The sequence below is a fragment of the Phoenix dactylifera genome, unplaced genomic scaffold, assembly GCF_009389715.1.
Source record: "Phoenix dactylifera cultivar Barhee BC4 unplaced genomic scaffold, palm_55x_up_171113_PBpolish2nd_filt_p 000589F, whole genome shotgun sequence".
NCBI lineage: Eukaryota > Viridiplantae > Streptophyta > Magnoliopsida > Arecales > Arecaceae > Phoenix > Phoenix dactylifera.
In genome coordinates, this window is record NW_024067988.1 from 183,980 (window position 1) to 201,970 (window position 17,991).

The following is a 17,991-nucleotide window of genomic DNA, read 5'->3' on the forward strand; positions in this document are numbered from 1 at the left end:
TGCACCACACCAATCAACTCATCTCTTTTTTATAAGCTCCATTCATCATGTGCTCGTCTCGATTATTGGCATGGTGCACAGCTACATTGGTGCACATAGAATAGGGTATAATTTGCCCCAAGACAAATATTGCTTGACTTCTTGCAATAATCGAGAGGTTTTCAAACTATAATTCCTTGCTATGATCTGTTAATAGTTACCAGTTTTTGCTCATGTGGGCCTCTTTCCAGGCTACCTACTCAAGCAACTTTTAGTTAATAAATGGAAAAGTTGAAGGTTGTAGAGCTCCAACGGATGGGCTATAAAAGAGGTTCTGTTTTGTCTTTCTCATACCTAGTCTCGTAGTGCTGATCTTATATTACCTAGTCTCATAGATTTTCACCTCCTTACTCAGATAATAAATAATCTATTTCTTTGTTTCCAGCCTCATCACACTGACCTAATACACATCCTATCATAGGCTTTATTAAAAAACCATCATTTTCTCATTATCTACCTATAATGCTCTATAAGTTTTTCATGAAGGAGTTCATTTCATTATTGATTTTGCAAGATTTTTTTAGGGCATGTTTGGCTGGGGTGGAGTTGGGCTCTAGAATCAAAATGGGAATGAGTGACTCCCATTCCATCCATTTGGTAGGAGTAGTCTTGATATACCTTGGAACATACCTCTCCAGACATAGCAAATCGACCAATGAAGGCTCACCACCTAACTACAAGTTAACTATTCAAAATTTGCCACATGGCCGACCCAAAATTCATGTGAGAGTTTTTTGCATTTCAAACTCTCTCCCCAGCTAGCAACAACTCGACCATGCTCGCTAACTTTTTCCTTTACAAAGCAACACCCGAGCAAATCCCTATGATCAAGAAGGATGGGCTAGATATACAGTTTGTTATCAACTAGCGTATAGCCTCGACTACTTGGTGGCAGGATCCGGCCCTCGCTTACATATTGCATTCTCGAGGGTGCTCCGGGTAAGTTTTCTTTCGACCCTCTTATGCTACCTCTTTGCCCCTTTCAGGCTTTCTCCTATTTTTTGAGAGTTATGTTGGACTTAGGCATCAAAGGATCCTTCGAACACGCTCCAATGGATGGACTTCTTAGTTTTTATTGTTTCATGTCGAAGCCAACATTGGAGCATCGGTCAAAGATGTTCCTTCACCATCCAACGCCAATTGATGGGTGCTCAAAATCAGGGTTATCTCCAATCAAGCGCAGCGACCACTGGACCATCGCCATGGAGGCGTGCAGTGACTCCATTCGATCTCTCTTATTCGAATGACAGATGAGCTGAGATCTCCAGTGAACCTGTTAACTCTCTGTCTGAGTTGGGCCAGTTCCCAACGATAAGAAATCCTATTCTCATTCCATTCTAAGGAGAATGGGAGTCCCTCAATCCCCAAAATCTAATTCCTATTCTCCTCTAGTATTCAAATTTCATTCCGATTCCAAATTTCGATCACGAACTAAACACATCAAGAGATATCGTCATTTCAATTCCCATTACAATCCATTCCAATTTCAATTCCAGTCGCAAAGCAAACGTATTAGGGTACATTTAGTTCGCGATGGAAATTGAAATCAGAATGAATTGGAATGAAAATCGGAATGGCTATATCTTTTGTTGTATTTGGTTCGTGGTTAGAATTAGAATGGGAATGAAATTTGAATACTAGGGAAGAGCAATGATTAGGTTTTGGAGGATTGAAGCATTTCCATTCTTTTTTGAAATCAAAATGGAAATGAAACTTTCTCCAACCAAACATGCCTTTAGTTTTTACAGAATGATACACATTTAGGAGTTTCTTGATGATTTCTCCCCTGAATTTAACTCCAAGGCAACCAATGCACAAAACTCCTGATTTACTAAATACCTTGTACATCCAATGCACACATTATAATTATCTAGGACAAAACCATTGCAAGACCGCTAAATGTGTATCCATGCAAAAGAAAATCTGATCTTTTATTTCAAAGAATAATTACTTCATTTTTTTTAATGCAAAAACCAGTTATGTGGATCATATAATGAGATTATGGAACTTGAGAATAATGGATGTCATTTGACATTTTCAGCGTCCCTTAAACGTGAGGGGCATTATATTTAAAAAACAAAGTACTAGTTTGGCTGGTTAGATTATTTAGGGTCCTGACAACAATGATGGTACAAAGCCACCAGTGGCTGGTACCAGTAGCTTAGTTTCAAGTCTGCAATAAGAGTTGGTGAAGCTCTGCATTCGTCCCTCTTAAAGTATCAAAAAGAGAACAAGACCGTCCCCACCATAACCCTCAAACAAGTTTCATTGCCCCTCTAACATGGAAACACAGCACACATTTCCTTGGATCGTGGATTAGAACACATCCATAACAAAAACCACGAAAACTGTACCAACCATTGGAGGAACGTTTTATAAATCCTTGCTTGTTAGTTGTCTCCTGATATTCATGAAAGTCTTCCAAACCCTTAGCCATAACTTCCATTACATTAACTTAAATAGTGCATTAAAACCATTAAATTAATAAATTATTTATTAAAAATCGTTTCAATACGAAAGCTAATTTCATGTCACAGTTTACAACAGCACTTTAGAATCCCTTCATGGACCTGAATTTGATGATATCATTTTGACATGTTTTAATTGATGAGTATGTTAACGTTATTTCCAAATTTTTCACATTTCTTTTGTATTTGTAAACTATTTGCTCCCTGAAATTCCGAAGCTAACCTCATCCTCGCTTCTGTTTTTTCATAATCAAAGCCAAATAGCACAGACTACACAAAGACATGCTGAAACTGTAAGTAACATTGCTGCACCCAAATTTTACAACAAATTAGAAAAGATTCTATGCTTGGGGTATTGTTGGACACATACTGGAGTATATAATACAAGACTCATTGATTAGTTAAAATCAGACTTTTAAATGTTAAGGATATAGTACAAGCCACTCTTCTACCGGGACAGTAGATTGACCCAATCAAGGGAACATCCCCTCAAGAAACTCTTCAAAATTATCTTCATCAGTCCTCCCATCATTTGCTGAAGATGAAGTCTTCTGACCTGCACACATCTAGAAGTTAGAATCTTTTTTACTTCATAGAGTGGAGAAATAGGCCTGGCAGCTCTTAGTAAAGTAACCATGAAGAGAAGATCACTCTGAAACTTCTCATTGAGGCTCAATCAAGGCTGCTTCATTGGTCTCATTTGGCTGATATCCTAATACAAGAGAGATGGTATCCTTAATACTAAATTATCCCAAAGACCAATTGTTGGATAACCTGTTATTGATACCATTATAAAATGATATAAAATTGAGACTTATGGTGATGGCTCTAAACCTCTGAACTCAGCTTTTGATAAGTGTTCGACATATAATCTTCGCATCGTCCAAGATGGCATTGAAGAACATCTCTTTTAAATACTTTAACCATCTTAATGCAAAGAAAACTAGTAATTTCCTTTTGTTAAAGGGAATTGCTTCATATTAACAGCAGGCCCCAGCATTAACAATCAATTTGCAGTATCAAGATCTGGAAGGATATAAGTTAGAAAATTGAAGAATTTTGCTCTTTTTGATGCAAGAAATCAATTGCTCCTATCAATAAAACAGGAAACAAAAAAAAAAAATAGGACAAATGTTTCACCTTCTGCTTCCTATAACTATATCACAACAGAGTTTGCTTATAATGGGAGGAAGAATTGATGGGTGTGAATCTCCATCTGATTAAATATTTTATTGTTTATGTAATTTAATAAATACAAACACATTTTGGCTGGTTTACTTGTTTCCCTCTGAACAGAACAAGGGGCACGCTTATAAAATAATAAATGCTTGGAGTGTGCCAATGTGTGGAGTTGGTCATCAGGGAACAATAGAGAAACACTTTGGTGCTGTACGAAACCTTAGCTTCTTATGAAAAACCATGTGTTGTATCCTGCTTTAAGACAAATAAAGGGGTGCCCACTCAAAACAACCTGTCAGTATTAATGAAGTCACAAGATGTTACAGCATATGCCCTTATGCTCGGAAAGGGGTGACCAAGCTCCTCCCTCAGGGCATAAGAAGTACAAAAGGAAGTTCAATAGTCCCCTTTCTATTCTGTAACAAGATTCATATCTTTCCATGCATATGATTCTCTAGTGACTTGAGAGTTATAGAAAAAAAAAAAGGCGAGAAGCACAGAAATTATAGAGAAAATACCTTAAATGCTTCAAGACTAAATGTCTACAACAATAAAAAGGAAAGTTTGTAATATAGAAATGGGAATGGTCAACTGTCCTTGAGCTCAATGAAAAGAAGCTCAATGGATGAATATGAAAACTACCACAGGCACTCTCAAAATCTTTTGCTTTGTCTGCTAAATACACCTTTGAGTTCAGGAAGTTAATGATTCTAATTTTTAATCCATCTGCCATTGATATGCTGCCACCAACACATGCATTGTTATGAAGATGGACATAGACTTCTGCTGCAGGGATAGCACCTGCCAACTTTATGTGATTTTATACAAAAAGAAATACTAGCTTGACTAAACAAAAGTCCTTCTATTCGTTAACTGTCTTGCCTTTCTACACATTCATTAGTAGGGGTATGCCAACCTTAGGTAAATATGATCTGCAAATACATTGACATTGGGGAGGCAAAGCACAGAACAGTGTACAACTATGGTCACTGAAGCATTTGGAGGAACCATAGAGAAATATATGAGCTCATTAATCAGACATAGCAGCGTAAAAAGAATTATGACTATAGGTTGAGAACTTTCATTCTAAGTTTGTGGACTAGAAATTTTATTAGTTAAGGCACATGGATTGCGTCATTGCATAAACCTTGATTGACCAAAGGTAACTGCACAATAATGGCATCATCATTCTATAGTTAATTTATGGGTACTCTGTTAAACATCATAGCAGTATTGTTGAAAAATGTCCACCACAATGTCAGTAGTACCTAAAAAAGATAACCAAAGGGGCATGACTCTTGGTTGGCACACTAGGGGAGATCATGGAACTTCAAAGAAAAAGCCAATACCCAGTTATGGTCCAAACAATCCAGGGTCCTGAGATGGGCAGACTAGAGAAAGACCTAACCTTTGGCATTTTTTTCACAAAGTGGCTGCTCTAGGACCTGAACCCACACCACTACGTTTGTCAACCCAAGCCTTTACCATTGTACCAAGCAATGGCCCCTAGGAGGTCATGGTATTTGAATCCCATAAAAGGTGTTCCCAAGATTTTGGAATTTAGTGATTGCAGGCAGCATGTGTGTTTTTTTGGGCGCTTTACTAGTACCGTGTATACCTGTGATAATATGGATGGCATGGTACAAGTGTGTTAAAAGAATGGACCAGTCAGCTTAGTTATAAGTGGAACAAGTTTAGGATACACTATATGGCATGCTTTTACCTACCACAAACTAATTGTCCATTGATTTATAGAGCCATGGTGACAAATTGGAATTTCATTTTATCTAGTTTAGTAAGTGAAAAATAGCTATAAAGTTGAACCTTGAAGGAGGAGATCCTTGCAATATAAAATTCTATATACTAAATCTATTATTAGGTTCCATGGTCACATGAACATGCAGAAATGATGATACATGCAACAGTAGCCAGAATAGTGATCAAATAAATTTTAAACTTTTATGCTTAATCCTTTTCTTATTCCAATTAAAAATTGTTTTGAGTTCCATTTTCTACAAGTCATCAGGTGCTGTTGATTTCATCCATGATGTCTTGGTTCCTAGGGCTGGGCAAAATGTTTCCCAAAACTAAAATCTCAGCTTCAATAGGAAAAGAACAATGAGAAGAATAATCTAGATAATTATACCAAAAATTTCTATTAAGACAAAAAACCTTAAGATATTTACCAATCAATAGCAATGAGTTACAAAAGAAGCAAATAGAGGCAAACCTTTTCTGCTTCTGTTGGTACTCTTGTCATATTCATCATCTGTGCTATCACCATCCCTGCTTCTTTCTCTGCATTAAAGGAAACAGAGCTAAATATCAGACTCTAACAAAAGCTGATAATCCAAAACACCTTGCTCTTGGTATCAAAAAGGAATCAAGGGGGAAAAAACTAGGAAAGATGCTTCAAGTCTCACCTCTTTCTTTTGTACTTCTCTTTCTCTCTAACTGGGGAGTGCTCCTTCTCTTTCTTCCTCTTATACACGAGCTTTTCTGAACATCTTTAAGATAGAAGTTCATCAAGACAAATATTGAATTAGTGCATCTCCATGTAAACTAAATTGCTCAAATCATGTGATGAAGGTTAAAATCAGAGATAGTAAACTCCTAGGTTCTAACTTCCACCAACATAATAATGATAACAAAAACAAGGAACATCAGAAACATAAAACCAAATTCTTTCTTGTAGCATTATTGGAAGACAAACAAAAATGCAAATCCCAAAGAAACGAACTTGTAGGAATAAAATAAAACAAAGAAAAAGAAAAGTCAAACCACACTAACTAAACTGGTAAGCACTTAATTAGGACACATACCTCCACAAATATTTCTTCCTGCATCTTTAGTTGTTTATGATAGAGTAATAACCACATAAAAGTATACCAACTTAGGTTTGTTGAACAAGGACATGGAGCTCAGGAATAAGTGTACTTTTGATGGCTGACATCTAGTAAATGAGACCTAGGTCAAGGAATTCTTTGATATTCACAATCTATGAAATGACACTTTTTTCGTGGCACCATTTTCTAGAAACAACTCATTATCAAGACGGAAAAATCTAAAAATTATACTCTGGTGACTATTAGATGCAAGAAGAACAAGTGATAATCTGTGATCATAACTATGTTACATGGACACTGATACCTCCATCAGGTATGGTTCGATCTATTCAATGTTTAAAAGTTTCTTATGGAGCCGTGTCTAAGTTCATTGTATATAGATACTGCAACATTTTTTGGTTATTTGTGCATTTCTAGAATTCTGAAATGCAATTTTATAAGATGACATAGTTCAAAATTTTGAGATGATTTGGAAACATTTTGATGTTTGTTTTAGTAAATAAAAAATCACAGGAAATTATTTTCTTGACATATTTGAATATTTTGAGCTCAAACTTTATCCTGTTGTTATACTGTCATCAAACAATAAAATTACATGTAAGTCAGATACAATTTGTTTAACATTTTTATATTTCTAAAGTATTTAAATTGTTTATCTATAGTTCCAAATGAAACAATACTACAATAGTACCAAAACAATATTAAAATTATTCTCTTGACTTAATTTACAGTTTCTTTATTTTCTATTCTATAGCTGACATCACTATAATTACAAAACTCAAATTGAGCATTGATCTCTATCAAACTCTGAATAGCAGGACCAGATCTCTCCATTATTAGAGCCAGTAACCTGGGTCTTTGGTAAATCCTATGCATGCTGATCTTTCTTTCCTTTTTCCCTTTTCCCCTTTTTTGCTTTTCCATTTTCTTCATGCTTTTAATTTTCAGAAAGTGTAAATTATATTGCAGTGAGATGCAACTTCTTTCCTTGTGTTAATCTGACATCAATTTTAAGTTACTGCTGAAAATACAGCAACTTTGGTTCATCAAATATTGTTCTCCCGATCATGATAATTGAGAATATTTTAGGCGCATAAAATATGTATGTGATTTTCACCAACACTCAACTACATATAAGTATTTGTTTTATCTTTCTCCATTTTTCGTTTGTGATGCTTATAGGCATGCAGCTAAATCAATCAAAGGGAGCAAGAGCGTGACTAGACACTGATCAGAAACAGGCACTGCACACTAGAATCTAAGGATTAATACCTCTGAAGCACTTCATAATTAATGTTTCTAAAGTGAATAAGTAGCTAAAGAATAATTAATAGAATGAAATATCTAAAAGATACCTCGATGACAGTCGATGACCTCCAAAATATAAAATTAGATTCACATGCTGTGTCATCTTTTCTTGTTTACTGACCATTATCCTGTATTTAAATTGTGGCTAAGTGGCAATAAACATCAGCACTAACAGTTTCTATATAGAGGTATGTTGAGTAGTAGTTTTGGTTCTAGTCATATTGGTCACAGGTTCCTTATCTAATTCTGGAAAATCCTTTAGGAATCAATACTTGATGACGTAAATAGAAATTTTTTAGTTAATTTTTATGTTGAACATACTGGCATTATATAAATCTGAGCTTGCGATGCTAAAAGGAAACTCAGTACTTCAAACCAATTATAGATCAATTAGTAGGATTTATTTAAGTTAGTTATCATGCTACTTGAACCAAGATCTAGAAAAATGCAACACAGTCCCTCCAAATAGCCTCCTTAATCAGTTTGCAATACTAGTATCAGACCTAAGACTGATGGGATTATTGGACACCCAAATCCCATTGACAGATGCTGTCCATGCAGAATGGTTAGGGCAGTGGGTGGCAGAAAACAAGGTGCAGAAACTTCATATCTTGTTTGGTCAGACATTATGTCTTTCTATTGCAGCACTTCTGCAGTTTTAACAAATCTGATTTTAATTTCAGCAGATTTGGTTTCTAAGTATGAAAAAAAAGAAACTTCTTAATGAAGATTAGAAAAAATTATAAAACAATAATGAATATATAATAAATCAAAAAAGTTAATTTGACATCATTTTTTTACATATCTTAAATTGTTGAAGTACTTCGGATGTATCCTTTCAATGGTTTAACATTGAAACAATCAAAAATTTATTTTAAAAAATAAAAGTTTAAAAATTACATTTATAGTGAAATAGATCACTTTATAATTTGAAGACAAAGCAATATATGACATATAAATCTGATCTCACATTTCTTGGTTCGCAGGAAATATGAGCACAAGTTTATGCTTTGAAAACTCTTCTGAAGTATAATGGAGAAAGAAGAAAAGAAGACGGAAGGGAAATACAAGAAAGATTAGGTTAAAAAAAGGGAAAAGGTTTGAGGGGAAGAAGAAGACACGAAACATAAAGGGGGGAAGAGATAGCCAGATCTGGTCCAAGAGATGTTGTTTCCTTCATTTAAACAAGTAGAAACAACAGTAAGACCTAAAAGAAGGCCTTAAGCCAATACAGAAGTAGCTTATTCAAAACAGTCAACCTTACTTTTCTCTTTTGGTCTGAGCAGAAAAGAGGGATGAGACAGAAGATGTAGATAGACAGCAATTTGTGCCACCTATTTTAAAGTACAGTCAAGAAAATGTAGAGATTCAATAGCAGATTGATTCTATCCAAGATGCTCTGAACAAAGTCCAACCAAATTGCTAGGGTGTAAACTTAAAAGGCAATATCATCATCTTCCCTCTTGCATACTTTTTGTCATCTTTCTCAAGCTTCTCTTCCTTTTTTAGTTATTTTTGTTGCCAGATTTGGTAACCTTGAATAACCTTTTCCAATTCTTTAAGCATGGGTGTGGTAATGAGACCTTGTAGGGAGTCAAACATTAAACAGAGCTAAAATTTAGACAGTGGGACCCTGATTATTCATCAAATTCTTATAAAAAACTTACTCTAGTCAAATGTTTTCATTGAGTTTGAGAAAACAATATTAGTTTCAATGAAGAATGGCATTTGATGGAAACAAACTCAATCGATGCACCTCATCTCACCTGAGCTACTCCAGGAATCTAAATGAGAAAGCATGACTCTTAAGAGTGTGAATATGTTTTTCTGATTGTTGTAATTTCTACAGAAAAAATTTGGAAGGAGAATTGAATTAATATTAGTTTTCTGTTGTTGAACTTTCTTCATTACACTATGTGAGTTTTGAATGAAAGGATGAAAGCACTAGTTATCAACACACCATATCTTATGTATACTATAACATGCCCTAGTTGGAAAATGACCATTAATATTTCATTAATAAACATATATTGATCCATATGGAGTAAATATCTGACTACCTTGCTATACTACATTCCAGCAAGATATGGTAGTCTTTGATTAACATATATCAACCTGGATCAAGACATCTTCAACTAGTATGGTGCAATACATAAAGGTAAAAAATTGGTAAATATTGTATACGAATAGTCAATTGATTTTTACAACCAAGGTTCGCCATCTCGGTACCAAACCCGGTAACAGTATCATCCTATTACCTTATCGGTATGCGATACGGTACGAGATAGTGAGGCATACTGAGTGTCGATACAATACGAGACTGCGTATCGGTTTGGTATGGTACCAACCAGTACGGCAAAGAAAATGAGTCAATTGATTAACTTTTCAGCCCTTTTCAAATTTTATTTACTTTCACTAACAAAATGTTTCATATATGCCACTTCCTCTCTCTTACGCTTTCAAAAAGAGGGCAAAGAACTTGATCAAGAGAAAAAGCTGGTGAGAAAATCTTTTATATCTTCTCATTTAAATGTCAGAAATTCAGCTTTCTCTTTGAAAAATGAAAAGTGAAATTGGCATAAATGGAAAGACCTCTAGTAGTTTTTTTGCATTATTGCATTGAGGGTGTCCAAACAGATACAAATCCTTTATTATCTTTTCTATTCTCCTTTTATTGCTTTTAAGTTTTCTTATAAAATATGGTGAAGAAAGTTAAAGCAGAAATTACATGCAAATGTTGCATGCAAGTTAATCTTGATTTTTTTTTTTTTAAAAAAAAAAGTAAGGCAACCATGCTTCAAAATATATTAGTCATGAATTCTAAGTATAATGTCAGCATGCTCAAACCATGAAAGTAGGACTTATTAACAACTACAAGACAACAAGGTCAATCAAGCAGCTTCTGACAAGTAATAATCAAAAAGAAGTGACCAAAAGATTGGCTCATATGAATACTCTTTTATTATCAAAAGCACAAAGGAAAAAAAAGAAAGAAGATAAACCTGGAAGAGTACTTTATCATGGAGCAATAACATTTCACTTGTTATTGGAAATCTTGTTATGAAATGATGACAGAAGATATCACAACAACTTTGGAAATTTAAGTATCCTTTTGTTTTGCATTTGATGAATCCTGGCTATTTGAGCCCACATCAAATTCCCGAATAGGCAAATCGGGAATCCGGCCGATAAAAAAGCCGATATGAAAGGCTTCGGTCGTGATAAACAGAGCCCGTCACAAAAGATTATGAGAATTGACAACATAAAGATTTTGATGTAATTCAGCAACAATTGAAGATCGCCTGTTACAGATGAAGGGAGGATGTAATCAATGAAGAAACCAACTCATAGGCTTCTTGATCAATGCTTGAAGCAATGGAGGGCTGGAATCACATGTCATCAATATATGAAGGTGCCATGTCTATTCAAATGATCTAATTGTGGAGCAAAATGAGGCATAAAGTCAATAGATGGTTCCCAGATTTAGTTTCTCTTAACTTGATTTTTGTCTTTATTTGAGCCTAGGAGTAACTTAAGAAGTGTTTTTTAATCAAAAAGGAATTTCCTGTTCAACAATGTTCATGCTACAGTACTGGGGAGAGTGGTGTGCCGTAAACTCTTTCTTTTTTGCTTATTATTGTTGTCCAACTTTATGTCAGTTAGGTGTAAGTTATTAGCTGCTGTTATTCAGGCCCTAATTGGATTTAAACTAGGAAAGGTTAGTGAGCTGATTGGCTTATATAATGGCCTCTTTGGGTGTCCATAAGCAGTGATCTACATTGGTTTTCCTTTATAATGAAAAGAGGTGCCAGGTTTGGGCTGCTGGTCCTCCACTTTCCTTTTTGTGTCTTTTTATTAGCTTCTCTCTGTCCCTTCTTATCTTCTTTTAGTTCTTCTTTACTACTGCTTATAATCTAATATACCACCAAATTTCCTTCCTCTTTGATTGTTGTTGAGATACTTCATTGATGATTATATTTATATCTGTTAATATTAATTTATGCTGAACCAATAATTTACTTGAAGAGCAGAAAATTTTGTGTCAATTATTGTTACTTCGCTAAGATCTATTCTTGTGTCACTCACTGCACTTCTAATCTGCTTTGTTTTGATTATAAGATCATCACAGATCCCCTAATTAAGCTTTGATCTCTTTTGGTTATTGTGTCTACTCTCTCCTAGAGAAACCCTAAAACAGATATTTCTGGATTATCTACTGCCGTTGATTTTCAGTTTCACTATTATATGTCACTGTCTCATTAACAGATCTTAGAAAGAAGCAACACAGCTGCATTTGTCCCAACATGTATCATAGGCCATCTCTAGGTTGTCCTGCATGAATTGCTGATAAGGATTGGAAGAAATGGTGTTGCACAAGTATGTTCAATGTAGATTGCCAAGTAAGGCTAGTAGATCCATTATTAATATTCAACTAATGATTCTAATTGAACTAGTTAAGGTTGGTAGAATCGATAGCAACAGGCATGCTAGCCAACGACCAGTATGATATGATACTAGTCATACCATATAGAATCGCAGCATACCGAAACCACAAGGAGGCAGAGGGAGAGGGCTGGAGAGGAGGAGAGGGGGAGAGCGGGAGAAGGGGAGAGAGAATAAGAGGCAGGCGGAGAGAGAGGGAGGGTGGGAGAGGGGGACTCACCTGGCCGGGAGGGCTTTGAATGGAGTCGGCAGAGCCGAAGGGGCTTCGAATGGCATCAGAAGAACCAGAGAGAGAGAGAGAGGGGAGGGGAGTGGGAGCTTCAAACGATGGCATGAGAGCTAGAAGGGCTTCAAACGATGTCGAGAGAGCTAAAGGGGTTTCAAACGACGGCAGAAGAATTGGGAAGAGAGAGAGAGTGAGGGGGGGGAGGGGGACTCACCTGGCTAGGAGGGCTTCGAATGGTATCGAGAGAGCCAAAGGAGCTTTGCCTTTGAGCCTTCATTTCAGAGTTGAGGGTTTTGGAATGGGAGACTGATGAACCGCCTCGATGTGATAAATCGTGCCGATAACCGACCGATCCAGATCAGTTCGCCTTAACTTGGCCAACTCCGCTCTCCCAAATCTGGCCAATTCGGCATGGTTCAGCCAACACTAAAGTTGAAGTTTATTGGCACATTAGAAATCCAATATTGAATACAAAGGTTTTAAATACCGGTGGTACATCAGGGCATTCTAGAATCTCAAGTTAGAGACAAGATAATGTCGTAAAATCATTGAATTCATAATCAAGCGCCTAGAGCTCCTAATGGGCTAGGGTCAACCTGTGGTCGATCATGTTAGATCAAGCTAGAAAGAAATAGGCTATGTGCTTGAGATGAATCTCAAATTTAGGATCGAAATGATTTTGGATTGGAACTATTCAAAGCTTGGTTCAACCTAGGCTTGGGCCTAGCCTAAAGCACTTTTGCTTTTGGCCAAGTTTTGGATAAACTTGGCCTAGCTCAAAGCAATATAAACACATACATATACATATATATATACATATACACATACAAATATATCACTCATGTGACTCCTAAATGTTTAAATGAAATGGAATATCCACAAAAGATGGATGACCCATATCAAAGATGGTCATAAATTTAACTATAACTTAAAAGTTCTCCTCTCAATTCCGACATTCCTCAAAGACCATGGAAGCCAAGTAAAGCTTCTTCCTAGCCTACATTGAAAGTGTTGCCTTGCCTTGTTGCTATCACTGAGTACCTCTCTAACTCCCCAAACTACCTTTCGTTCATTAATGCACAAGTACGATTAGTCTTCCTTGGCTCCACTATTGTTGATGGCCATTTCCTATCATCACCAAGGTTTGCTCCAACTCCCTAAGACCTATCCAATTCCAATGATGACATTACTCTCATCTCTCCCCTGGCAAGCATGTTGTTGCCACACCCAATTGCTCATCACGACCACTCCAACCTCCACTTTGATGTCCATTGTTTATACATTAAAAGCTCCAAGGTTTGCTCCAACCCCTGTCATATTGTTTATACATTAAAAGCTTGCATGATTGAATTGACTGAAACAAGGTATTGAAGTACCATCTATGTACCAGAGAATAGAAAGGAAGAAAATATAACTGGATAATGTGGAAAAGTACTTCTTGTTCACACAACCTTCTTTATATTTTTCACTTTTGCACAAACACCTCATTCACTTGTTTGCCAATGGTGCAATTCAAATTGGGCCCTCTACTGTGGAAGAGCATGCCTCTGCCACTGCGCCAACCAGCCAGAGAGCATAATCCCCATGTCTTTGCATTCTTTTCTTATTATTGAACAAAGGTTTTATTAGTGCATGTATGACCTCAATTTTAGATGACGAACGCACAGAAGACATCACCAAGCCACATATGGGCAGCCTTTAATCCAAATTATTTAAAAAATAGATTGTTTTTCTGAAATATCACCTGAGCATGTTCCACCTGTTTTATCATGACTTACTGGTAAAGTTACTATAGAAATTAATAGCACCTGTTCATTGATCAAGACTCCATAAACATGTAAGCTTCTTTGTTTCTTCCACACGCGATATCATGCAATTTTGTAATTTCTACCAACAAGGGTACATAACTCTTCCTCAAATTCTCCTAAATTCCATCTTTTAAACATATTTTGATCGCCATTTTTCAATGATCTGCCAAATGGAAGGGTATGGACAGTTGGCAACATGATTAATCAAAAAAAGTCTCTCAGTTAGCAATCCAAAGTCCAAAGAAAGGCATGTTTTTTAATGTAAACTTAATTTTGTAAACTACAAAACATATGCACATCTATGTTACTCAGATCCTTCAATTAAGTCCAATGAACCCACATGGCCACACCCAACACTAAAACACAAATACTGGTATGAGTGTATGACACTTGGACATGGCTCCATAAGAATGAGTTCTTATTGGAAGTATCCGATGCTTAGACATGCACTGCACACTTCACACTTGTCCAAATCCATCTAACATAGATGTACATCCAGCACTTGTATAATTTCATATATCTTTACCTCTAAATTAGAGAAGAAATGTCAGAAGTTTAATACTGTCCAGCCAAGTCTCATGTTGCAGATATAGCGAAGATTACTAGAAAAAGTTACATGAGGGTGATGCCATTTTGATTTATCTATTAACAACAGGAAGCTAAGGCCACAGCATGACATGATTTCTCTAAAACACCCAACGCATAGAAGATGCAATAAAACAACAAACCTCTTGCAAGCTACCAATTTCACGAGAGCCTGTTTACTTTCTCCTGCTTCCGTGTAAGAAAAATTCACCTGCAGAGAAACCATTTTAAGTGTAATACAACAAAAATGAGTGCATCTCAAAGTAAAATAACACAATAAACCAATAATAAGTTGAGTATTCTTCACACATGATTTTTATCGAATACTGATTAAATTAATTTTTACTCTTTATCATCCTCTTTTTTCTGATATGCAAGTATACAGGGTTCCTTCACATGGGAGAAAAGTAAAGAGTGAGTTTTTTGTAGCTCTATGTTTTGGTAATACACTAATAATGAAGAAGCAGAACTTAATTTTAAATGCAGAATCAAAATAAAGAAGGCTGAAAAAGGAAAAAACTATGAAGGATTCAGTTTGAAGTACTTTCCACTGTCCCTGCACTAATAGCCCTCTTAAATGATTTTCCTGTTTATCTCCCTTTTGTAGGAGCTACTGAAACTGGAAGCATATCCATTATAGATTTTTCTAAATGAACAAGTAGGATATTAAACCATTGATTGGACTCATTTTTCATCAACTTGTCCTACAAAGTGCAGACAGAGATGATTTTAGGTGGAAAAACAGTAGAAGGAAGAAGAAACATGCAGCAGTCTGCGAGGTGCCATTTATAATATAGGAACAATCTTAACATCATCCAATGCAATGATGCATGAGTAGTGTTCAGATTAGGGGAAGCATCAACTTTTGTAGCAGTGATAAGAGATTATTAAGTAGGAAAAAAAATGTATTCAACAGAAACTGCACTAAAGAGGCAAATCATGATTAAGTTTACATATGATGATCCCAAGAAGCAGAACTATATGACATTCAGGCATCCTAGGACACCCTTGAATTAGAACAGATCTGTTCTCATTTTGCACTGGTCCTAGAGTAGATTATAGAGATGAGACTCCAGAGGCTCACAAGAAGTTTGGTGCATTTATTACAGTTGTGAGTTGTTTCATGAAGATTCATGTAGACAATAATAAATTCTACAGGAAGGGACTTGCAGGATGCAAAGTGACTGGCCCCTTTTTTTATTAAGAAGCAGTGTCATCTATTGTCACCCAACAAGTAGACAATCTTTTTGGGCTCATGTTTTCATCACTATGTCTAACCTGAATCTCATGTGATTCTCCAAAGCAACTCATTTTTGGACTATGCCATTAAAGGTTTCTACTGCTGCCATGTAAACAAGGCAGAAACCAACTACAAAAAGAAAGAATCAAATTAAATCTGCCAATACCAAACATAGATGCAAGAATATATTTATATCCACTATGGTAGGTTTAGGTATAAATTCAAAAGGAAAGAAAATGCTGAAACAGTCAGATTTAATTTTTCAAGTGTTATCTTTACACTTTTCAAATATTCAACTCGATAATTTAACCTATAAACCTTGATAAGCCTTTCGAAGTGGGTCAAGAGACAGACTGGCAAAAGGGCCAAGAGGAGTTAAGCAATAAAATTTTAGCAGTTTAGAATTAAAGTCTTCAGAGAAGGAGAGGGAATTGGAAAGAAATCTGATTTGTTGATGGGGAATGATTTGATGGTGAAGAGTACTAAGAGTAGTGCTTATAAAGGTTATCCATGCTTCATACTGTCAGAAGGAAATCAACCTTTCTTGAGCAAATTGTGAAGGTCAAAAGTGCTTCGGTAACAAAATAGATGAAGAGAGTATATACCATGATGGAGTTTAAAGGGCTATTAACTTTGTACAAATTGTATTGGTCCATTCCAACCATCCTGGATTGGAGCAATGGGACACTAGGGCCTCGGATGGGTTCAGGACATTAGTACATGTATGACTGGGCCATCCTAGCTAGTAACAAGGTCCAAAAACTTGTGACACGCTCTCAACTTGCCTTATACTAATTTTTTGACTTGCACAAGTCAACTTGGCGACTTGGATGAGTCATGTATCCTATATATATATATATATATATATATATATATGGAATTCATGAATCTATACATTATTAAAAAATATTTTATTGTTCTAAATATCTATAAAAAATTTGAATTCAATATGCTGAAACAAGGTATGCGATACCGGTACCGACATCCATAATGGTTAGCTAGCGGTATGGTACCATACCGTGCCATGCCATTCTAGCATGTACCAACAAAGGAAAACTAGAGAGAGAAAAAGAGAGAGAGAGGGAGAGGGAGAGGGAGAGGGAGAGAGAGGAACGGGGGGAGAGAAGGAGAGGGAGGGGGGAGAGAGAGAGAGGTCGAGAGGAGGGCCGGAGGAAGGGGCCTTATTTCGTTTGAAACAGGGAGGAAAGGCCCTCCCTCTCCACCTCTCTCTCTCTCTCCCTCTCTCCCTCTCCCTCCCTTCCTCTCCCTCTCCCTTTCTCTCTCTCTCTCTTCCTCTCTCTCCCTCTCCCCTGTTTTGCTGGATTTCTTGAATCCAGGTCTGGAACCATGCCAGTCCGCCCCCGGTACGACTCTATACACTCTGAGCCAGATAGTTCGAGATGGTATAACATTCTGTGTGCTCAAACCTTCTAACAACAATGAAGACTAGAAGATGTCATAGTCTTAATATTGGCCACTATATGCAAGACTAATAGGATTATTAAAATGGTCATCTAATATTCCAAGTTGTCAAAATCAATAATGTCCAAGCTATTTCATCCAAAAATTATATAAATTCTATACTAACACAAAAAAGAGAAACACTAAAGCTTTTTTAATCTTCTTGCTTATTACTTGTGATTAACTAGTAATTTATACGCATACAAAGGGATCACATCCAACTCTAGCCATTACTGGCAGAAGAACAAGATCCTGCTTCCAGATCACTTTCTTGATCCTTAACTCTCATAAACTCGGCAATGGCTCGGTATAACTTTTTGGCGACAACTCGGTCTAACTTGGCAATGACTCGGCCTATCATGTTAAAGTCTTGAATAAACAAAAACTA

At 36.3% G+C, this 17,991-nt stretch overlaps 1 protein-coding gene across 3 annotated transcripts in view; it reads right to left on the reverse strand.

Moving 5' to 3' along the window:
* Positions 1 to 2,790: 2,790 nt before the first annotated feature.
* LOC103707829 (protein FRA10AC1 homolog) overlaps positions 2,791 to 17,991 on the reverse strand; it is a 40,655-nt gene continuing 25,454 nt past the window's right edge. For all 3 annotated transcript variants that reach the window (XM_039119649.1, XM_039119651.1, XM_039119650.1), the window contains 4 exons: positions 15,046 to 15,113; positions 6,110 to 6,193; positions 5,917 to 5,984; positions 2,791 to 3,063 (listed from right to left, as the gene is read on the reverse strand). In XM_039119649.1, coding sequence (XP_038975577.1) covers positions 2,981 to 3,063; positions 5,917 to 5,984; positions 6,110 to 6,193; positions 15,046 to 15,113 — 303 coding nt within the window. In that variant the 3' untranslated portion in view covers positions 2,791 to 2,980. The remainder of the gene's footprint in view (positions 3,064 to 5,916; positions 5,985 to 6,109; positions 6,194 to 15,045; positions 15,114 to 17,991) is intronic.